Consider the following 23,636-nt stretch of genomic DNA (forward strand, 5'->3'; position numbering starts at 1 on the left):
TTCACGCCCGCTGTCGGCACCACGTGGACTGGAGTGTACAACGCAGAGAAGATCACGACATAGAATGCATTCTTATTAATGTTTAAAGAGAAATATTCTGAGTAACTTTATACAGATGCGTTTGCTTTTATCATCTGATTCTGAGTAAGAAAAATGTTGCTTTTTAGCTCTTTTGTGAATTGCACTTAGACCATTTTTTTATTATTTTGACATTTACAACAGAGTGATGATGTTTTTACCACTCAATAATTATAATAAATAAATAAATATTTTTTTTTTTGTAACCACTGTTTAGAATCTTAATTTGCTGATATCTTGAATATCTGACCAAGTGTCTGCAAATAGGTAATTTTGCAAAAACGTTTTATGTTAAATAGGAAAAAAAGCCAAGTTATTTTTTCCCTTGACAAATAACTTTATTTATTTATTTGTTTTCGTTTGTTTGTTTGTTTATTGTCCTTTGATAACCCACAATGCATTGGGCTACAAATGGTTCTACCCGCGCGGCGTCAGTTGCTGTGACAACTGCCCTTGAAAAAAAAAAAAAAAAAAAAAACTTTCGGAGCTACTCTGTCATTCCACAGTTATTGAACAGTAAGTTGCAGCTAGTATGTGGATTGCTTTATCTAAAACAAGGAGTTAGTAAACCTTGTAGAAGAAAAAAAAGAAGAAGCTATTTTTACTCGTTTTTTGCTTATATCGCGACTTTTTTTCCCGGTTTTCTCCTGCTCTCACTAGATGATCATCATGAAATCTGAAACTTTAAACTGTCTAGCTGAGGACGCAAGCCGTCAAACTATCGTTGTAGGAGGTGGATCAGCAGACATTGAGTGGATTGAGAGCCTAACAACCTCCACAAGTCCAATTTTTGGAAGAGTCAACGTTGTTCAACTTGAGTAGGTCAATTGTATTTTAAAAACAAAAAATCTACAGACTTGTAGCCTATGGTGTCTTTGACATTTAATCCCATACAGTCAGTGTTTAAAGACCATGGTAATTTGAAAGAAAGAGTAAACATGTATTTGCTTTTGATGATAAATTATTAACTTAAGTTATTTATTTTTATAAAATAATTTTGCTTTTTTTTGTCTTTTGGGATCTTCCTTGTAGAGACAAAGCCAGCTTCGCCCTGACAGTGGTCAATGAAAACCAGGACATTGTGGCCCATGCTGTCTTCGTCGATCATCCCATTGGAGACTTGGTGGATCAGGCCCAGTGGGAACAGTTTCTGCACAAACACTTCAGCTCCCCACAATGCACAGTTTGCGTCACTTATTTAATCATCTCTTTAAACATAAATGTTTTAAAAAAGACTAATTATGTTGCGGTTCTGTCTTAAATATGTTTAATTTTTGCAGTCTTTGAATACACTGTTCCTTCACCTTTTTGTGGCACGAGAAGATTTTGCCACCACTACAGTACATACGATAATGAGGTATTGGTTAAAAGTAACATTTAAATATATCAACTGAGAATTTGTTCTTGTATTTTTTTTTTTTTCTAGATTTTAAAACACCTCTTTTTACAGAACTGCCTTCCACGTAGTCCCTGAAGTTGAATACATTTGTCTGGTTAGCCCAAATGTTGCTGAGCTAGGTAATCAAATGCTTCAGTGACCACATGAACTGTTTTGCTTATATGAATGCATTTTTATAAACTCAGCTTTGTGACTTTGGGTTTGCAGAACCAGCACTCCAGGTGATATTCGACCCATTTCAGAGCCGGACTGACTCTGCTCTGCAGTGCCTGGCGTGTTTTTGCTGCAGAGAAAAGATCTATCCACAAGTTCACATGCGTCCATTCAGGTCAGTGTGGAAAAAGGTTTTCTATTCATAAGTGGGTGGTCAGTAACCAGCTTTGCCACTTGGATCAGCAACAAGAAAGGAATGATTTAAAGGGTTATTAGACATGTGAGCAAAATAATCTAACTTTTACCATGGTAGGAAATGTTAACTCCATATTTTATGACATAAAATGTGAAATGATCTTTTTGGCCACTAGGTGGTGTGCAATCTCTAAAAACATCTTTACCTTGAAGATGCGTAAAACCCTGCCTTTTCAAGACACATTACAGTTTTTCTCAGTCGCTTTAATACAATTCTCAGATCAGAATGAAATTCCCAAAACTATTTGTTCAATCTTCACATCATGATGTCACTTGTGCACATCATATAAGCAGTTTCTCACTTCTTTGAACAAGTTGCAATTGCTTTGGTACATCCATGCAAATAATTAAGTATAATTCTCTGCTCTTTGCTACATTATAAATTGTTTATGTCATGTTGATCAAAATATATTATATAATTCACTGTGCAATAGTCTTACTCCTCAAAACACCTAGTCCTTAGTTCATCGTATAAGTCATTAACTGCAAAATGGTTGACCAAGTTGTCATAATGTGACAAACATATTTCTATACATCTCCATTATATATTTTTGTCTAAATCTGTCCTGAATTGGTAAATTGCTCTCAGGTGACGTCTGTATCACCTGCCAACGAATGTGATAGTTTGGGACAATGTGAGTTTTCATCACTCCAACATCATCAGGCAATGGTTTGCAGCCCACAACAGGATGCGGATGGAGTTCATTTCACCCTACTTCCATTCCTTAACCCTATTGAGGACTTTTTTTCAGCATGGAGATAGAAAGTTCATGATCGCCAGCCACATACACATACACAAATGACCCTCCTGGCTGACATGGATGCAGCGTGTTATGACATCACAGCAGACGCCTGCAGAGGCTGGATAAGACACTCTAAAAGATTTTTTCCACGCTGCATTGCAAGAGAGGATATTCGCTGTGATGTGGATGTGAATTTGTGGCCTAACATACAGGAACGACAAGAGGTGTAGGAGGACCACACCAATTCCTGTCTGTACTGTTGTATAGAATATTGTCCTATCTTTTTTCCCCTTTCTGTTACTGTTTGCAGTGGGTTTTTTCTATGTTGGTATGACATGGTCTGTCAACAAATTACAAAATGAACAATAAAAGTGTAAATGTGAATCTTGTCCAGTCTCTTGCAATCAAACAAAAAAGGTGTAACTTACAATAATTGTCATCAAAACTTTCGCCATAGTTTACATCAGAACTTCCCTCTAAAGTACACAGTTATATTGACAACATGACTAAGTAATTTGACTGTCTTGTCTTAGACAATGACACAAGGACTTGACATTCTGATGGCACTGACATGTTCAATGACATAAAAACTTAGTTTGGAGAGATGAACTAAAGATTTTGAGCAAGTTACAGGCTTTTGCAAGAAATCCATAGTGTTTTGCTGTTTGTACAAAATCTTTTGAGAAATGCACACATAAATTTGCAAACTTCAATTCTGATCTGAGAATTGTACCAAAGCGACTGAGAAAAACTGTAACGTCCGGACATCTAGAACCCACAGGATAGCACAATTACCAAAATCCAGAAAAATCATCATCTTATCCTTTAATTTTATTTGATAATCACACTTATCTCATTTTGAAAATTTAGTTTAGATTCTGTCTCTAAAATAAATAAATAAATAAATGACAGTTTGTAAAGTGATCCAAAAATCCAAAGAAGGGTTTTGTATGTGACAGCATCTTTGGAGTATATAAATAAAAACATCCTGCTGATATTACCAGCAAAATAAAAAAGCAACACATTATTTTAATTTGCTGTATCTCTATAAAATGTAACCCAAGTCACAGCCCAAGCCCAAACATTGTTCTTTTTTACATGTATGAATTACTATGTTATGTTTTAGCATTAAGGATTTTTTTCCCCTCAATGGTTTAGGTTTGCTATGTTTCTACTGACAAAACCAAAAGGTTCTTAAAAACTTTGATTTTATTTTTGATGATTAAGAGCAAAGTGCTTTTTTTTTGGCTACACCAAAGCATTTCAAGATCAATACATTGGCTCAAACTCCAGAGATCAACTGTTTGGCACCAGAGTTTGTTTTTAAAGCATGGGTCCCTTACAGATGTAGTATATCTGTCAGTGTTTCTTTTATTCTCAAAAATAAAGTTTTGTTTTAGACCCACATTAAATAAAGGGCAATGACGTTCATTGCTGAATTGCAGGTGTTGTGGGCGGTGGTGTGTTTAAACTAAAATAAACAAAGATTTTCCTGTTTCTCTACATTGCAGGGCTTCAGATCTTAACGAAGTAATGGACATAATTGATGGGGAGACTGCTTCATCATCTGATTCCATTGAGTTAGAGAGCGAGCACTGTCACGCTATTACTGTTGAGGTTCGGTTCACTTTGGTTTCTTTTCATTGAAATGTTGAACACAGAAAACCTGAAGTGCATGCCTCCTAGCAGTGTGTTATCATTTTTTTCTAGTCAATAATTTGCCCAAAAAAATGCTAAAAGCAGCTTTTCAAGGATCCTTTGACAGATTTTTTGGAACTCCTTCAGGGGTCTTTTCCCTTGGGATCTGAGCAACCAGCTCCTCTCCCTTCCCCCCTGTGATGCACGCTGACATGACATTATGGCAGCATATGGCATATACAAGCTGATACTTGGCCAAGACATGCTCTCACTGAACATATTGTGTTCAGACATCTGCGGCATTTGTTTTTTTTTTTGTCTGATTACGTTTAGCACTTAAAGAACAGACAATCCAAGATGATCTCTGTGGGTTTGCTTGTTTGGAGTCCTAAACCATACAAAATACAGGAAATAATCTTAAAATTTCAGCTTTTCATTTTTTGTTTTAATTCATCTTAAGCAAGGCTCTGTAATCAAATTATAGAAAGAAGAGATTGGACAATTGTAAATATCCTTGGGTAAAGGCTTGGTTTGATTATAACAACAGGGTTTTCCTCCACAGGCTGATAAAGCTGTTGTTGGCTTCATCAAAGTCAGTGATGTCATCGACATATATAATCTAGAGATACTTGATCATTTTGATCTGAGGCAGTTCAAGGGTTTTTACAAAATACAAGAGAAGCAGGCTGAGGCGGCAGCTGCTTACCTGAGTGGAGAAGAACAAGAACCAAGTTCCACGTTAGAGGAGGTAATGTTTTCCAGAAACCCGTCAGATACAACTGAGACACAAGCTCATGCTTTTAATTTGATATGCATTTAGAGTTAAAGAAAACAATGGTATTTATATGCAAACTATGGAAATGACGTGTTCTCTTCAGCAGAGAGAGACACAGATGACTGAAGCGCCATCTAAGAAGTACAACGCTTTTTGTATAAGGTTCTTTCTTACCAAGAAGAGGTTCAATCTGAGGTGAGACCTTTTGAAATTTAAGAATCAACAGGAGTTTAGTGGAAGTTCTGTATTTTCCTTTTTAGTGTGAAATGTAAACCCAGTCACAATTGTTTTATTTTTATGTCCTTTTATTGACTAACTACACATTTTGTGTGGCTTTTTAAATTATCCCCCTTTAAGATAAACGTTGCCACAACATTTATCATATTTTTTTTAGTTTTATAGTGTAGAAAGCTGTTAGTAGCCAAAAAAAAAAAAAGTTTTCTAATTCTCATTCACAGATATTTGCTTCTTGAAGTTCTTCTGTTTTCAATTAGAATTTGTTCCCCTCTGTTGTGACTTCTTGAGGTGTTGGCTTGGCAGTCGGGGTGGCAGCCTTCCAGAGCAGCGTCAGTCGTATGTTGTGTTAAAGCTGGCAGAGTGGTTGTTTGTTGGCTCCTGCTGAGCTCCTCTCAGCAGCGCCTCACCTCCCAGCTGCTGCTGAATATGGAGCTGAGGCGCTTCCTGCAGAGTATAAGCACAATATTAATGAGAGCCCTTCTTGAAGTGACAGAGAGTTGAAGGCGACAAGTTGGGCCGAAAGCCGTGGCCACTTTCCCCCCCCACACACTGATTATCAGTTTGGCAGAGACGCATAGTCTCAGTCAAACCTGCTTGTCATTGTCTTCTCTTACAGGTCAGTGGACTGTATCCAATACATGTTCCAGCTTTTCCCTGTGAGTATTATCTCTTATTGTAATGTTAAAAGCCCTGACAGATGGATGATGGGAAATAAGCTCATTTTGACTGCAAGCAAAAATATAGTATATAAATTTGATTTATGGCAGATTTAAATTGGATGTAGTGGAATTTAAAATACATATTTTTCCTTAAATAAAAACAATGTTACAAGAACATTTTTTTCTTAAAGCCAAAAAAATTGGTTTACATTTTTTTGAATCTTTGTATTTTTAGATTTTAGTGTATGGCACATCTGTCATCTCAGTCACAAAGGGTTTTTTGTGTTTTATTGGTCTCTAATTGAATCTTTTAGCATTTTTTTTTCAGTTTCTATGTAACTGATTTTTTTTAAATTATACTTGACATTTTATTTGGTTAAACATGGAAACTGATTTGATGGTTTCAGTTTGCAAATAAAAAGCTTCCGAAATTAATGAATGGAAGAACTGCGGTTTATAAAAATTGATCTAAAGACAGGAGAAATTTAATTTATCAAATATAAATATTATTGCGTTCTCTGTTGAAAAGTCTTTACCTCCTAAGGTCTTCAGAACAAATATTTAATTTCCTTCTTTACCCTTTTCTTTAAGAAAAGTTTCTGCTCCTTAAGTTTTGTTTAATTTAGTTTTTCTTTTTCTATCAGGATCTTGACTACTGCATCTTCACCTTTGACCTATCCTGCGCTGAGTTTGGGTTCTTGCAGAACTTCTTACGGGTCCCAACAGAACCAACCAATCTATCACCCTGTGCACTATACATCTTCCACCGTTCTGGTCTTGGGTTTGTTGACATGTATCGAAAAATAAAACAAAATAAGCAGCATTGATAATCATGTTACTGATAAACTGATTTTCAATTGGCTTTACACTGTGTTGTTGCTTTTGTGTGTGTGTGTGATTTATCCATTTTTTTTTTCCTCATGATGATCTGTTTCAGGAGGGTGGGGGTGAGAAAAGCTGTGGATTCTGACCGGGCTGCTGTTTCTGATCTGGTAAAGGATCTCAACTGTAACAAGTCCCTCCTGCAGGACTTGGATTCCTTCTACAATGACCCAGTCAGTTCACAAACACTAAAACAATCATTTGAAATGACATTTCTGCTTAAACTACTCTGTCCTTAGTTTAAATAAACTGGTGGTATGTTTTTTTTTTTTTGAGAAGATGCTGTCAAGTAGTGTAGTGGTTAGTAGTATCGCCTCACAGCAGGAAGTTCCTAATATAAATCCAAACAAGGTCCTTTCTGTGTGGAATTTTCCCATTCTCCTCATTCGTGCATGGGTTTTCTCTGTGCTATCCGGCTTCTTACAGTCAAAAAACATGTTCAATAGGTTGACTGGTTATTCTAAATTGGTGTGAATGTGAGTGTGAGTGTGTCTGTCTCTGTGTGTCCCTTCAATGGACTGGCGAACTGTGTATCCCCGCCCAACAGGCAGAACAGGAACAGGAATAAGCAGCTACAGAAAATGTATAAATGGATTTTTAAGCATCTCTTACTGAAAACACGGCGTAACTTTTTTTTTCAACTAATCCTTGTTTAAATTAATTACTTTAAACACAAGAAACCCTATGAGCAATTTAATAGCAAAGTGTTTTACCTTCTTTTTTCATCTGAACTAAAACAAAAATGTTTTTCTCAGAACTTTATTATACGGGTTTTTAATGCTTTGGACTATCAAGTGACGCTGGAACAGTTCGTCCACCCGTTGCAATGACTGTCCTGTAATAATGAGAAAAGGCACGTATGCCAGAGAACAGATTGGCAAGAATTTAGTTAAACAAATGTTCCACTCTGACTCACACCCCAGCTGTCACTGCTGCAACTCCGAAACTGATATTTGCTTCTAAAACTAGGACATACCCCTCAACATGTAGATGAAAGCTCCTGGATTCTTGTAGTCCTTCTAATGCACTTGTAGTCCAGTACAGTCATTGTGCATATTTACCTGTTTTTTCAGGTTTCTGTGATGCTGCAGGCCTATGTTGCTCAGATGGACAGTCAGATTGTTGGGATACTTATAGTCAAAGATGAGCAGGTAGAGTCTCCAGTAAAGCACCAGTAAAGTGTTTTCCTTTATCTCCTTAACATTTATTTGAATATAAAAAACATACTTTTAGTAATCAACAATTTTTGTTGGATTAAAATAAAAGCATGGCATGTGCAATGGACATAAAAAAATCTACAAAGACATGTATTCATGTGACAAACATTTGTTGGTGATGCAAAATTGATGTACATCTTTTATTTTCAGGATGTTGACTACCTCCGTGCACACTACAACATAGACAACTACATCCAATTCAGCCAGTATCGCTCTGAGGAGCACGTGCACATTCGCCACTTTGTCCTCAAACCTTTCCTCGGACTCTTGAGCAAGCACTTCTTCAAAGAGGTGCTGCGGCTGGCTCACAAATCCTGCCTGTACTACAGAACGTACCCCCGTCACTGCAGCCACCAGGTGAGTGCAGACTGAGGACCTCTCAGACCATCACTCATTAAAATTAAATTGTAACAATCTTTACAATTACAATAAAATACTGTCACATAGAAAGACCTGGAAGTTCCATTTTTTAAGTATTACTAGATCACTTCTTTGCACAGGAAGTGTATTATATTTTTGATCACTACAAATCCTCTCTGACCTACAGCTAAGAGACCTCACTGGATATGCTTCCTTGCCACCTATAGACTGTTCCTAAATTCTGAATTGAATGTATCCTTGTTTCTAGGCAAACTTTGAGCCTTTGAACACTTACTAATACTTAACCCGGCCTGAATCACTTGGCTGCTTATTGAAGTTTACTGCATAGTAACATCCCGTTTCATTTCACAAGGACCAAAATAAAAAAAGCTGTTGAAGTTGTTTTCTTATTTTTTGTTGCACTAGATTAGTCTGATCAGACAATATTTTATTTCTCCAAGTTGTTATTTTTGCAGCATGCTGCCCTTACTACTATTGCATCTCCACTTTGAAACCAAATTTCCTTCCTCTTCCAGTTTCCTTTAAAAACATTTTTAAAGAGGGATAAAATGTTTGCAATAATGAAACAGAACTTTTTGATTGAAAAGAAACATTGTCAAAAATGTTTTACAGTGTTTTTGCTAATAACCCGGCTCCTAAATTATCCAAACTGCTGATGTTAAGCTCTGGAAGGCTTTGTTTTTTTTCCAGCTCTCTGACACCTTGTCCTCTTTTGCTCTCAGGATTCCTGTGTGGATCCGTTGGATTTTGTCCTGAACTATGCCGTCCCTATTAGCCCGCGGAAGCAGATCATCTACCCACTGGAGGAGCTTGGCAACGATGCCCCATCTATACGACTAACAGAGGAGCAGGTGGGCACAGCAGCAGCTGGCTGATAGGGAACAGTCTGCCAGAGAATGTTGATTAGCTGACAAGAAAAAAACTGCACCTGTTTTTATGACCAGCAGAGGGGGCTGTTTCTAAAAGAAAACCCAAATCAACTAGTAAATAAAGTAGTGCAACAGCAATGCTTCTGTTTTAATAGTATTTAGAGCAATACAACTTCGAGGAAATATTAAAAAAATTACACTTTTATTTTAAAATGTATACAAAGTCTAAACAAGACTAAAAAGGTAAGTCAAACCATGCATGTTTTATCATAAGTCCAAACTGACGACATGTTCCTTTAGTTGTTTCTCTGATAATCTACATTTTAAAGGAAATAATGAGCTTTTGAAACAAATTTTTGGAAAAGGTTTTCCCATATTTAAAAAAAATGCCACATTTTTGCTGTAATTTTCCCAAAACAGAACATAAAAACAAAAAAAAGTGCTTTCTTGCAAATAACAGTCGATTCGATCTTTTTCTTGACAGTTATACATTTCACGCACCTAAAATAAAACTATTTCATTTCAACATAAGATGCCTGATCATTTCAAACCGACAAACGTGATATTTAGGATACATTAAAAAAAGATTAATTAAATGAGTAGTTTTCTGTTTGAAAAAAGAGATAGAAATGTTCTATCATGTTCTATACTAAAAAAAATGACACAAGGTAGATCAGTGGTTATTAGATGTATTATTTAATAGTGTAAACTAAAGTGTATATCTCGTTTCATCAATAATTCAATTCTATTATGATACTATTGATATAGTTTATATGCTGCTGTACAGATAAGAGCTTTGACTCCGCCCCCTCCTCGTCTCACTGCTGATGTCAGTCTCAGGATGATTAATCAAATTTAAAACACCTGTTCCCTCTCTGTCAATATAGGCTTGTGTTACATTGCGCTGCGTTCATTGTGTGTAGGAAAGTTGAGGCACCTTCAGTGTGATAAGAGGTGCTGCACCTGCTTCACTGCTCATGCAGATGAGACATGAGGCTTTGTCCTCCTGATTGCTCCATCTGCCTGATTCCTGCAGTATTCAAACGGGTGCATGTAGGCATTTCTAGCTCAAATGCAATTCCAAATACAAATGAATTTAAAAAAAATTTATCAGACATGCACTTTACTGTTTCCATACGCAATTACTAGGAAGTGCTCCTCTTTGACTTCTTAGATACTCTTAAACTCCATTTTTGTCTTAATTGTGACAAAATTAAATTCAGGTTACAGGTTACAGACACCTTTAAATGTTTAGTTTCCTTAATATGTTTTTATGGTTTGTTTTCAGCAACCTTTGTTGAAGCAATATTTTAACATCACCTTATTCTGACACTTATAAACTATAAACACCTTTATTTGCATTACTTTTGTCAAACACTGAGCCACAACAGCTCCTGCATCAGGTTCAGATGTCGAGCACACAGGCAATCATTGAAATGATTTGAATATCACACAAAGGTTAATTCCACCCTCGGGTTTCCTCTTTTTCCCCCTCTCCGTGCTCTTTTCATCCAACAAAGTGCATTGTGGGGCCAATCAGCCCAATTATAGAAAATGCAGGAGACGTTAGCTGTCTAAGATCACAGGGAGGGGACCAAACATAATTAGAAAATTAGAATGCTGTTTTCGACCAATCCTTTCGGAATGCGCTTGTAATTACTGTAGAAATGTGTTGCTTGAACGATGGGTTGCACACTGACTCCTGTGTTTCTGCATCAATTTAATTATTTGACTTAGTTTCCAAGCCTATGAAGAGCATGTAAAAGTAGACCAAACACTGAATTTCCTTTAAGATTTAACAGAAAGTGGGCCGCAGGTTCATTACCTCTAGAAATACTGTAGAAGCTATTCTATTCTATGTAGTTCTATACTATACTCTATAAAACTATATAGAACTTTATAAACAAATTTCAGTTCAAATTTATGGTCTATCCATTAGATAGGATGCTGACTGCTGTCTTTCTCTCCATTTCTCCCAGGCACCGTTTGCTCTCAGTCTGATCCGCAGAAAGTTTCTAGTGCAGCCAAGACGTAACATCAACACCAGGATTGTAGTGGTGGGGGCATCGGACACAGGTTTATCTTTCCTTGAGACACTTTGCTTGCGGTGAGTAAGTCTCTCAATCAGAAGTTGAATCTCTTTCTATAAAGTTCAGCACCTGGTGTCAATCATTCCTTTTATAAATATGGATCTTTGTGAAAAAAATTCTCACTTCTGTGCTCTTCCGTTTACCCGTGTACTGATAGAGCCTCTAACATAAACATTTTGCCATCTGTAGATCCCGCTTTAGCATTAGCGTCCCACTCTATGTATAATAAAAGATGCGGTCTGCCGTGAATCTTATCTTGAACCCAGAAGTCAGTCAGGCTGCAAGCAGCACAAATTATAAACTTCTTCCCTTCTTCCACATTTTGTGAATTTTTATGCTGCAAAGTTGTTTTGTTTTTGTCCATCTCGGTAGTTGAAGAATCCACAAAGTCTTGTAGTGTACTGGTACATTGATTCTGCTCTTTGTGTGCTGGTCCATGACAAAGAAAATTGTTACAACACAAACTAGCACAACTCTTCCATTTGATCCTAAATGTCCAAAAAAGTATTATTTTCTTTCAGTTGCAGTTGCTTTGATAAAACCTACACATAAAAGCTTTCAATTAAACAAAACATAAAGCGCTGGAAGCCTGAGTCCAAGTAGCTTGAATGCTGAACAAAGGGAATCTTTTTTTATTTTTTTTATTTTGACTCTAATAAATGTGATTTTGCAAAAATGAATGCGTCTTGCACAGGGCTGGGTAACAGATTGACCATGCATACATGTATTCACTCTACGGTTTCGTTCAACCTCTAGAGGTGACACTTGACTCCAGGTTGGACTTCCATTGTGCTTTTCTCTGTCCTAAATTTGAAAGATTCTTTTCCAAGAAAATACTGTGAAGTGCAGGGCTGCAGGTTTAGGGTTTGGTGACGGCTGCCAGGCAACCGTGGCTGTTGTTCCATGCAAGTCACATCTATCAGAACTGGTTAGACTGGCATGGTGTTGGTGCTGCACACAGCTGTGTGAGGCCTGGCATTCAGCTGGGCCAGCGCCTGGCCCCCTTTAATTAGCCACTCCACAGTCCCCCCCCCTCTTCAGGGATCTGCTGCAGCGATCTGTGTTTGCTGTTACTAATGAGTTGACTAATGAGGCAGTTAGTGTCCGCTGAACTAATGGTGAGGCAGAAAGACATTCAGAGGGTGACATACACGTCAGCTGCTGGGGCTCCCTTATCAGGCCTGTCCAAATGTCCAGCCCCCCTTACTTCAACCCACCCCATCTCAATACTGATTTGTTTCTGGAGTCTTATTCTACCCCAGCAGCACTCCCCCCTCCATTCTCTCATTAAGTTCATCTTTGGCTGGGTCGGGGTTAGGAAGATAAAGAACACTGCTGTGGATCGCTCCTCTGCACACTGTGGTCAGGCTGCAGGGTCACCATTGCCGTCTGTCACCGCCTGATAACGGAACAAATCCAATGCTGCTGATTCAGACCCATCCAGACTCCAATAATGAGTCTTAATGCTTCAGTGCTGCAGCTTAAAACCATCCAGAGTTGACTTTGACTGCAGTAACACCCTCATTGTTAGCATTGTTGGTATTTGCATGTTCAAGTGACAAATAAAAAGTGATACAAATGCTGTCATAGGGAAACATTAGAATTTCAACATGTTATCCTATCTAGCGAGAAAAGGAATGAAACATTTTGAATGGGGGTGTGTAAACTAATCTCAAATATTAAACTGACTCGAAAAAGGGACCTGTAGCATTTTCAAAGACTACACAGTGTCAGAGAAGTGTCTGAACATAAAGTCTAAACCTGATTTAATAAATCAAATAAAAGCAATTCAATCCACTGTATGCAGCTACAAATATCAGAACATGAAATCGGACCTTCAGAAAACTGTTGAGCATCATCAACACCAGTGTGCAGTTTCAGTAGATGCTTAATGTTGTATCAAAATTAGTGTTTGTATAGGGCTGCACGATATGACGAATTTGCAAAATTAATCATCAATTTTGCAATGACGATATAAGTTGTGATAAATAAACAAATAGCTAAACAACCAAAACATTATTTCCATTTCATTGCAACAGCATAATTTAAATAAGAGTCAACATAACTTATACTCCAAATGACCCTCGCATACATTGGCGGCGAGCATTTAACATGAAAGGGCTCCATCGTATTAGTCAAATGCATAAAAGGGATTTATTTGATTAGTTAAATACTTTGAGCTGCCATAAGATTGTTTTAGCACAGTTAAGGTAGGTAACCATTTATTGCAATTTTTTCGCCGTCTTTTGCGATATATGTATTGTACGGCTTGATTATATTTTACACTGGTTTAAACATCATCAGTAGATTGCAAGGATACTGGACTAAAAATGACTAAACAGTAACTACTGTAAAGCAACGTTTCAGTCTCTTAAAGCAGCAGCTTTTTCATTAAGAAATGTATTAAATTATAGCTGATTTAGAGTGAAAATGTGTGTTTTTTGACACCAGTAAAAGGAATTTAGTGTCACTTTTCACCACTAAACATGACAATTTTGTAATTAAATTGTGACTCTAAAATAATCAGACAATTATCATTATCTTCTTTTATTTTCCTAATATGCATATATGCAAAAAAATCTTATGAAATCATTTGTAAAGAAACTTTCCAACACAAAGTGGCTAAATGTCCAATGCTAAGTGACATTAAGCAACAGCCTTTAATACATGCAATCTATTTAACAGCATTTTGGTGTCTGGTGTTGTAGCTGTGTGCCGCTGGGCGGTAATTTTGCAGGAAGCTGAGATAAGAACGGAGCAGAAGGTGATCAGGTAGTCTGTCAGATAACACAACACCCCTGCGAGGTATGTGCTGTGCTGCCCGGGAGCTGGAGCTGCTCTTATCAGCAGCGTAATGTACCACAAAACACGACAAAAGGGGTCATTTGCATCACAACAGATGATTGATGTTGTTGACAGTCTAAGCACAAAAAGGGAAGAGGAATGCATTCGATTTTTTTTCTCCTAAATTGCAAATTTATTAAACATTTTAAATATCTGGGAATATTTTAGGTTTCATGACAAAAGTTAGGAAAAAATCGCACAAAAGATACATCTGAGTATGTCTAATATTTGGCATCTATATATAGTTTGAAGCTGATGTATGCACATGTTGAGAAGGATCGGATTTTGACCGAAATTAAGAAATTTTTGCTGATTAGCGTGGTTAACCAGCAATTAACCACATTCTCAAAGCAGAACCTTTGTTGAAAAACCTTATGGTACATTTAATCCCATTCAAGCATAAATCTATTGAATATAAAAACAATGAGCAGCACCCACACAGACCTTAGAGAACGTGTTTTAAGCACTGACGTCTGCTCTTTTGGCATTCAAAAACTAAATTTGTCATCAAATAATGGATCTTCAAAGGTTCCTATTCCCTCTTAAAAGTGCTGATATTTTTTTTAGCTTCAAGTATTTCAAGTAAAAATGTTCAAGTGCCTCTGGGGCAGCTGAATCCTTGTACATAATGTGCTTGAGAGTGTGGCCTACAGAGCATGGCAGGAGGAAAAACTCCCTCTGGGTGCCGTGAGCTGTATTATGCGCAAAAAAATACACATTTTATTCATTGTTTGTCTCTTTTAGTCCTAAACTGAAGTTCAACAACCTGGCCCTAGTTTCAACACATGGTTTCCCTGGTGACTGTGACCACAACGACATGGGATTTTTATCCACAAGGTGACTGTTACAGTGTTGAGAGACATGAACACGGGCAATTCTGTTTTATCTTTTTTAACCTCAGACTATGCGTCAGTCATTATGTCAATGATGCGTTCAGATTTTGAAATCGAGGTTGTGTCCGAATTCCTTTACTACTCACTACTTAGTGCACTGTATTGCCATTTTACGCAGCTTTATGAATCTTTAATGCCAAAATCTAGTGAAATTTCCCAAAGCCTCTACAAAAACAAGTCTTTGTAAAATGTTCATAAGTATTTGATTTTTAAAAATCTGTGACACCGTGTAATGTAATGAGCAAATTGCTGTTAAGATTTAGGGCACAGGATATTTTAGCACTATATAGTTTTTTAATGGTTAGGGGGTACTAGGGGAAATCTCACACAACCTTAGATTAAATAGAAAAATCCGATTCAAATGCAACAAAATGTTTCAAAACTAAAAACAACAGAAATTTTCATTTTAAGGAAGTTTACATTTGCTCTCTTTTCCCTTTTTTGTTTCATGCAGTCATGCATACAACAGCAAAGACTTGGCTTTGATTCATTCCAACATAAATGTGGTGAAGGGGAAGATGGTGAGCATTAACAGGAAATCCAAGTACGTCTTGGTGTCTGGTGTTGGGAAGGTGCCTTACAACTACCTGATTCTTTGCACAGGACTGCAGTACAGTGTAAGAACATGAGACGTTTATTTTCCAGTCTGAATCTTTCAGAGTGGAAATTCAGAAAGCCACGATAAATCCTTTCTAAGTCTGGAAGAAAAAATCTGTATCATTACATTTATATGTTTGAAACGAATCTATAGGTACCCAATGTCACTGTTGAGAACGTTAGCAATCCCAGCAATGACCAGCTGCAACCACAACCGACTGAACAGACCAACCCAGGAGTCGTCCCATCCAACCTCTTCACACTCAACAATGTTCACGACTGCATGGCTGCTCGCCACTGGCTGTGTGCCAACTTCCTTGATCAGAAAGGTAAGTGGAAAACCTCCCCCATTCGCACAAATGCACACCTGCACTATAACACACACTGCACTGGAAATTAATCTGTAGTACTATGTCATTACTTAGCCAGACACTGAAGTGCCCAAGTATAATTAGCAGCAAATTAGCTGCAGAGAAATCTTTCATCTCTGTGAATCAGGTCGGCCTCCTCCATCCATTTTTCATTATCATATCGCTTTCTGAGAGCCAGGCTTTTCAGTACAGAGACATATTCAGGGTCATTAAGTGAAATTAATTTACTCTCTGAAGGAATTGTGCAGTGATCTGGAGAGTGGCTTTTATACATACTAATTAGTTCATCCCAATTATCACAGAAAACCATTAATACATGCAAATGGGAACAGCAGACACTTGCAGATAAAGTGTTCATTTCCATATTTGAACAATAACAGAAACAGAAATGGAATGTGCTTGTAAATTTTACCTTTGGATGAGTTCAAATGCAGTTGTGTAATTTGATCCCATTCATTTTTGTCATGCTGGTTCTCCACAGAGGTTCTCTATAAACAGCTATTAGTCAGTCCAGTTCATCTCAATTCAGTCAAATCCTTTTAGCTTTTTTTTGTTTTTTAAACAAAAACTTCAAAAAAGTTCTTTATCTAGTTTTTCCAACTGAAGCGAGCACTTTAAATGTTGCAATCCCCCCTTATCCAAAAGTCTGGCTTGGATTTTTGCCTCAACTATGTTAAACTGTAGAAATAATGAAAAGAGACTTCTAAAAAAAAGTTGAAACTGAAAAGAGTGTTTAACTTTTAAACCCAAATTAGAAGCTTGATCAACAAGGGAGAAACTTGCAGTTGCAGACATTGTCTTGCACTATAATTTTAAAATTTGAGGAATAAGAATGAGGCCTACAGTCTGGGAGTTTTCTACTATGAAATTTTGAGACCCAAAATCGACTAATGGTAAAACTGAAAAAATAAACAACACTAATTCTACCTGCTAGTACTTATTTTCTAAATTTAGAGTGTAGTAAAGCATTTAATAAGCCTCATTATTCACTTAGATTCACCTGCTGCATGTGAATTATAAGTAAAGCTACTAAATTATTATGATTTTAGATCATTTGCACAAAAACAAAGATAAAAGAGAGGTCACACGAAACAAAATGTTATGTTGTCTCCTTTTCTGTTTAAGTATTAGTTTTACATTTTTGGAGAATTTTCTGGATTTTGTCAACCCTTAGATTGTTTTTTCTGACATGTCTGTGTACAGTGGCGGCTAAGACAGATCAAAATTATTAACTTTGTTGTTGTCAAGCAGGAATTTTGTGTGCTTACCTTTAGTTTAGTCTGAGGTTTATTAGCACCTTGGACAGAGACCAGGAATGAAATCCATGTTTGTTGCACCAAAACTCCTTTATGCTGGTCTTTTGAGAATTTTCATGACTAACTATTCATTTAAAACTTTATTAGGTAGAAAAAGACAATTCCAGAAATTCTTATTTTTAAACCCTTTTTAATTATGGAACAGTGGTTGATTTAACACAAAACTGCCTGCAGATCCACTAGCGTGAAATGACTATTTAGTGAACTCATATTCTGATTTTATTTTATTTTTAATTTTGAAGACAACTGAAAACTAACACGCTTACAATCGCCTTTTTTTGTTTGTTTGTTTCTGTCTATGCATTTGTTATTTCAGACAATGCAATCATATACGGAGACAACATAGATGTCTACATTTCTGTGGAGACGCTGCTAAGTCTTGGTATTCCAGGAGCTCGTATTCATCTAGTCCTCCCTCCTCCTGAGCCTGCCGTCTGTACCTTCCCAAATTCAGTGGTAGAAAACGCTGTAGCAGCAGCCTTGAAGGTTGCAAACGTGCATGTCCACCGCGACTTTGTGCTGGCTCAGATGAACAGTGATGAACACCCTGATCGTCTCACATCAGTGACTTTTACAAAGGACTCTGAACCTCTCCATCTTCAGTGTGGAGTAAGTCAAACATTCAAATGATTTTTGTCGCTTATTTACAAACAAATAGGTTTTAGGTAAAAATGTCATGAGCAAACCAAGGTGGGTTGCTGCCAATGCGTCTGCGGGGCAATAAAAAGCTGTAATCATTTGTTTGTTTGTGTATAAATGTTCATTTTTACTCCTTTTGTTTAGAGCAAAATTATTTTGGTACTCTTCCCATATTCATTGCCTAAGTGTTAGAGGTTCCATCCATCAATTTTCTTAACCCACTGTATCCGTTTTGGGGTCACAGGGCTGCCAAACCTGACCAAGCCAAGCCTAACCTGGCTACTGTTGGGTTGCCAGCCTGCCACACACTCACACCCATACACACTCAGTCACACATAGAGATAATTTAGAATCAGAAATTAACCTCCGAAGCATGTTTTTGGAGTGTGGAAGGAAGCTGGAGTCTCCGGAGAAAACCCACTCATGCACAGGGAGAACGTGTAAACTGTTAGAAGTTCCTTAGATCTTAAATGTGATGGGATAAGTAATGTCTTCATTCTGTACCAATGACTTAGTCCATCAACCTTTAGAGTAAACTGATTTAAAGCTTTAACTATCTCAAACTATTTTTTTTTTCATTATCCATGAGTTATCATGTAGGCAAAGCAGCGACAAAGATGTCTTAAACTAGATGTTTGCATTTTGACAGTGCAGCATCCTCATCACTGAGGTTGCAGTCTTCACTTTCCAATTTACAATTCCTTTGTAAAGTCCTTTTGAATTAGTTTCTTGTTACCACTGGAGAAAGGCAATTATTTAAAAACAAATTTAATGTAATGGTAGAATAAAATGAAACTTAAAAAAATGAATCTGTTTTATCTTTGGTTGACTTCAGATTTTAGGTAAAATGATGTAAATTAAGTTTTTTAACTCTTTACAGGTGTTTCTCAATCTTTCTGGTAAAGAAATTGACTGTGATGTTCTGGAGAGCATCCAAAAATCCCTTCTACTCTCCGATGACAGACTAGTAATAAGAGCAACTTTTCTCACCACCGACTCTTCCATTTATGGAGCTGGACCTCTCACCAGGTTCTCCCACTGGTACCACTCAGATGAATGGTCACATGCAAATTTTAACTCCAAGGAAGTGGGTCAGGATCTGGCAGAGACATTACTGTCCAAGCTGGATGCAATTGTGGAGAATCTGGAAGAAGAATCCCCTGTAGAAGGTCGTCTCATACCAATCTACAAACAAGCCAAAATTCAAGGTCAGACTTCAAACGTCTACTGATGCTCATCTTCAAAAAATATTCTCACTCTTGAAGTGGCATATTCAGAATTCTTCAGCTGTGTCTTTATTTAAACCAATCGCTGTGTCCCTGTAAAGGATTTCTATTCTTTTCATGATTTTATGAAACATTTTTCAATTTCTCACCCACTCACTCATATCCAGTGTTATTATGCCACACGCTCCAACCACAGTAGGACGCAACAATGCTGTGTTGTACTGCTGAGCATTCACGAGCGACCAAGGCCACTCCACAGGTTACATGAACACAACAGCCACTCTGCTTCGGCCTTCTCACAGAAATGAAGCTCACGTGAACTTTTCAGGAGCGTTTGAATGTTCTGATGGTGCTTTTTATTTTTTGTCTGTTAACCAAGTTCATAGCCTCAGCATGCCTGTGTGGGTGGATTCTGACAATGACATGCATGCTATTCAGGCTTCTTTCACAGACCCACTCAGTGTAGGATGCCAGTACTTGTTTTAGCGGGGTTGCTGAACCATATTTTCTTACACAACAAAATAAACCTCTTTTGTTTTTTAAAACTCTTTTTGCTTTATTGAAAAAAAAGAAAAGAGAAATAAAAACGTATGAGATTTTAGGGGAAATGAATCTAGCTTAATAACCTTTTTAGTATACTATTCTTATATTATGTATTTATAATATATACTTGATGAAAGTATGATCTAAAAATATGAAATCTTTTTCTATGTCACTGCTATCCCTCATCAGCCGGCAAACTTCCTGGAGGATTCAACTTCCTCCATGTGACCAAACCCTCTCCTACAACCGCGAGACGTCCTTTTACACCTGTACGTTCCAACTGTTTTTAGTGTTGATTATTTTTTTGCTTACAGTCCCAATGTAACCATATTTTTATCTATTGTAAAAGATTTCCTATTGGTCTTTTAATTATGATTATGCAATTCTTTGCCAAAATTAAAAAACGTATGTATTTTTTTAAGACCTATTTTCTGCAGCGCAGCAGGAGTTTGTTAAAAAAAATCAAGTCTGGGTTGTCGGCAGGACTGTTGGTGAGGAGGAAACCCTCCACTGACATCCCATAATCCTTTTGTTTACTATCTGTCCTGCTTGCTTCCAGCCCCTCACACCCCCAACCTAACATTACCAAAAAGGATGAGCAAAATTGGAACTGTCCACCCGTACAGTTTTGTTCCAGATTTCAGTTCAGACGAGGAAAACAAAGACGTACATAGATCTATTTGTCTGCACGTGGATGCATCAGAATGGAGCGGAGCAGGAAGTTTGTGGCTCTCCTATTTCAGTTGCTGCGTCACAAATAATTGCTTGAACAAACGGCAGGTTTTTATCTGTCCCTGATCCATTGTGAAATGAAAAATAGAACTACTCAGAAACAGTTTTAATCTGAAACTTCTTTAAATCTGTCCTCCACCATGAGCAAAATGCTACAAGAACATGTTAAAAACACCAAAAACACAATTTTCACTGGAGTGGGTCTTTTAATTTTACTCTACTCCTATTCTACATTCCAACATTCTACATTGTGGCATTTGAAAAATGTTTGGTTTGACTTCTTAGCACTTTGGAAAAGAAGGACAGTTTAATGAAGAGGGTAGACATAGGAAATGTCTAAAGAATGTATACATATAGACTCTTTTATTGTTTTTATGCTAGCTTCTGGACAAAATCTTGAAGATAATTACATTTATTCACAAAAACGACTTTTGTTCCGTTTTTGTTATTGGCTATGATGCTATTTTAAGTACATGTTTTGTTCTTTTTCAATGATCCCTTACAGACCACTCAGATTGTGACAGGAGGCGTGAAGACAGGCAACTACTTCTGCATAGAGCTTGATTGCAATGGTTTGGTGGAGACGATCATTTGTTTGTCCCTGGAGCCCCTCCCCATCTCTAATTATCTCACTTTGTATGGGAAGCATGAGAAGCTCCTTGGCCAAATGTTGAGGCGCTACAGACAAGGCTTGCTCCAGGACCTGTACAGGTGTGATACAGATTGCAGATGTTAAGCTTTTATGATGTATATTTTTCACAATTTTTTTTAAAAAGCACCTAATGTGACTAACTGTATTGAGAAATGTCAGATTTGTTTTTCTGAAGTGATATTCTGATTCATCCACATTCGGGTCTGATGAACTGCAAGTCCTGGATGAAACTTCTGTGATTTACCGATTTGATACCTCACAGGAGCAGCAGATGGCGTGCATGGTTTCTTAGGATGAATAGCTGTCAAAAAGCTAAAGCAAAAAAACAAAACAAAAACCGCTTATAGTAACATAATCAGACTAAAATTCACTGTACATTAACTCTCACCAGCACTTTTCTTTTCCAATCCATCAAAGCTAAGTCATCAAAAATGATACCAGCCCTTCAAAGTCAAAGAAAAACTTTGTGGATCCTAAATTTGATAAGAAAATATTTTACCACATTTAATTAGCCTCAGTAATTGAAAAAACTGAGTGTGACCTAAAGGAATATTTTGCCCTTTGTTCAGTTTCAGTTTGTTGTAAAAAAAAAAAAAAAAAGTTACACGTTTTTTGTTGTTTTTTATTGTTAAGTACTAGATTTATTTGACCAAAGTCATGTGATTATAAAAGTTCTTCATGGTGTCTGTTCTTGCTGTTATGTTCCAAGAGTTGGTAAAACCCAGTCAGGCCTGAAAAAGAAGTGTCTCCTGTTGTTTCAGAAGTAAAACATAACAGACTAAGGCCTTACTGCTGTGAAATAGTAGTTATGACGTTAGCAGGAGGGAGGGGTTTGACTCGTCACTGTCATTTGTCCTTTCTGTGTGTTGCCGGTGTGACTTTGCATTGTGTGTATGTTTGTCAAACAGCGGGTGACCTGCTTCCGATTTTTTAACACAAATGACCCACAGACATGGCTGCCTATTGTCCTCTGCCTCCTAATCTCTTTATGCAGCTCCCCAATCTGTCTTCATGGCCAGTGCAGGACAAGACAAAGCCGCAGCCTCCAAGCTGCGGACGCCGATCTCTCATCACATTGCTCACTCAGCTGACTCATAAAGTCATTGTGAAAGCTGATGGAGCATCAGGAGCTGTTATAATAATTGATTGACTGTGTGGCGGCTTGGGGTCATTCCGCCAAAGCAATTAGTGCAGCTTTAATCTTTTGAAAGTTCACTTTTTTTAACAAAATTTTATACTTCTCCTGCATGTGTTTAGCTGTGAAAACAAAACTACGGTAAAAGAGAAAAAGAGAAACAAGGTAACCAATAAGAGCAGCCTATCGTTGATGAATTGCACAAATGACAAAAACACTTCAGTCCTGTTGATTTGTTTTATACCTTTATGTGGAAAGAGATAAATATACGTTCCTGTTTCAAGAAATAATGAGGTTTTAGACAGTTTTATTAAACTTATTTGCATTTGTGTCATCGCCTATTACCATAAACTGGCACCAAATGTAAGATGATAGCTGAAAACAGGCTCTTAATGACAGTGTTTTTATTTGATATTCCCTGCTGTTTATGACAAAAACATTTTGGGGGCATTTAGTGATAGTTTGATCTTTTAAACTCTGACTTTTGTAGGATGTAAAAGAAAAATCTATATATTTTCTTTGTGCAGTTTCTTCAGACAGAGATGGTGTATGCCCATTTTCCATGACAGATACTCTGATTTAGAAAAAGAGCTTTGGGAGAAAGTCAGACTGAAGGTTTGTTTGTTTTTATATTTTATCTAAAAAAAAATAAGAGCGCAGTTCAAAGGTTTTGACTTTTTCACTATGCTTTCCTGTTTTTGTCTTTTTTTATTAATCTGCCATTTTTTCTTACTTTCAATTTTTCTTTGATTCATCTAGAATTGCAATTAACATTTCCTTTTTTCATCAGTTATGGTTCAAGTTTTAACTTGATTAAACTTTATTTCTGTTACCCACTGATTTCTACATTGGAGAAAGTTCACAGATCTACCAGTAATCCATTTTTTCTTCTTAACTTGTGTGGGTGTTTGCAGGACACCGGGAGTCAGAGAGTGACTGAGGAAGACTCAGACAGCAGCCCCCCTGGCAGTTTTCTTGATGCTGAGGGCCGAGCCACTGTGAGGAACGTCACTCAGAGATTTCTGGCCAACAACAAAGACCTGCTCCCGATGTTCTCTGAGCCGGAACAGCCTTGAAAGTTCTGTGCTGGATGGAGTAGAATAAGTTTGGTCTTGTGGTAAAAATATTGTTTCAGTCAACAAAATAGAAAAATTCTCTTTGTAAAATGTTTGTCTAATCTCAAGCACACATAACTTTCATTCTGTTCATCACAAACCAGTTCTTTTGAAGCTATTTGAAGTAAAACTCTGTTTTGCTGTGTGCTTGTTAAAAACATTCGAAAAATAAATAAAAGACTCTTCATTCATGTCAA

General features: G+C 37.2%; 1 protein-coding gene across 14 annotated transcripts; it reads left to right on the plus strand.

The window, feature by feature from the left end:
- Positions 1-3: 3 nt before the first annotated feature.
- Positions 4-23,636, plus strand: cfap61 (cilia and flagella associated protein 61). 14 transcript variants are annotated; one of them, XM_078942849.1, is made up of 25 exons: positions 4-144; positions 739-896; positions 1,111-1,261; positions 1,359-1,435; positions 1,529-1,596; positions 1,685-1,805; positions 4,140-4,245; positions 4,829-5,014; positions 5,145-5,236; positions 5,895-5,934; positions 6,582-6,730; positions 6,875-6,992; positions 7,893-7,970; positions 8,187-8,393; positions 9,140-9,268; positions 11,266-11,393; positions 14,965-15,057; positions 15,568-15,730; positions 15,865-16,039; positions 17,714-18,006; positions 18,917-19,244; positions 19,995-20,074; positions 21,043-21,248; positions 22,852-22,939; positions 23,239-23,636. In XM_078942849.1, the coding sequence occupies exons 2-25, from the start codon at positions 739-741 to the stop codon at positions 23,398-23,400; spliced, it is 3,396 nt and encodes a 1,131-aa protein (XP_078798975.1). In that variant the 5' UTR covers positions 4-144; the 3' UTR covers positions 23,401-23,636. The 14 variants fall into 14 exon arrangements, 9 of the variants coding, with proteins under 9 accessions (XP_078798975.1, XP_023808579.1, XP_023808581.1 ...); XM_023952811.2 differs by lacking the exon at positions 4-144 and adding an exon at positions 501-594; XM_023952813.2 differs by lacking the exon at positions 4-144 and adding an exon at positions 501-594 and having other exon boundaries at positions 6,582-6,718.

Source organism: Oryzias latipes, chromosome 24 (assembly GCF_053564925.1).
Source record: "Oryzias latipes strain Hd-rR chromosome 24, Olatipes_Hd-rR_3.1".
NCBI classification, from domain to species: Eukaryota; Metazoa; Chordata; class Actinopteri; order Beloniformes; family Adrianichthyidae; genus Oryzias; species Oryzias latipes.

Excerpts from the sequence above, each read along its gene's own strand:
- cfap61 (XM_078942849.1), top strand. The coding sequence starts at position 739 with ATGATCATCATGAAATCTGAAACTTTAAACTGTCTAGCTGAGGACGCA. Across the intron at positions 9,269-11,265 it reads TACGACTAACAGAGGAGCAG|GCACCGTTTGCTCTCAGTCT; the intron begins GTGGGCACAGCA and ends CATTTCTCCCAG. Across the intron at positions 18,007-18,916 it reads CTCTCCATCTTCAGTGTGGA|GTGTTTCTCAATCTTTCTGG; the intron begins GTAAGTCAAACA and ends AACTCTTTACAG.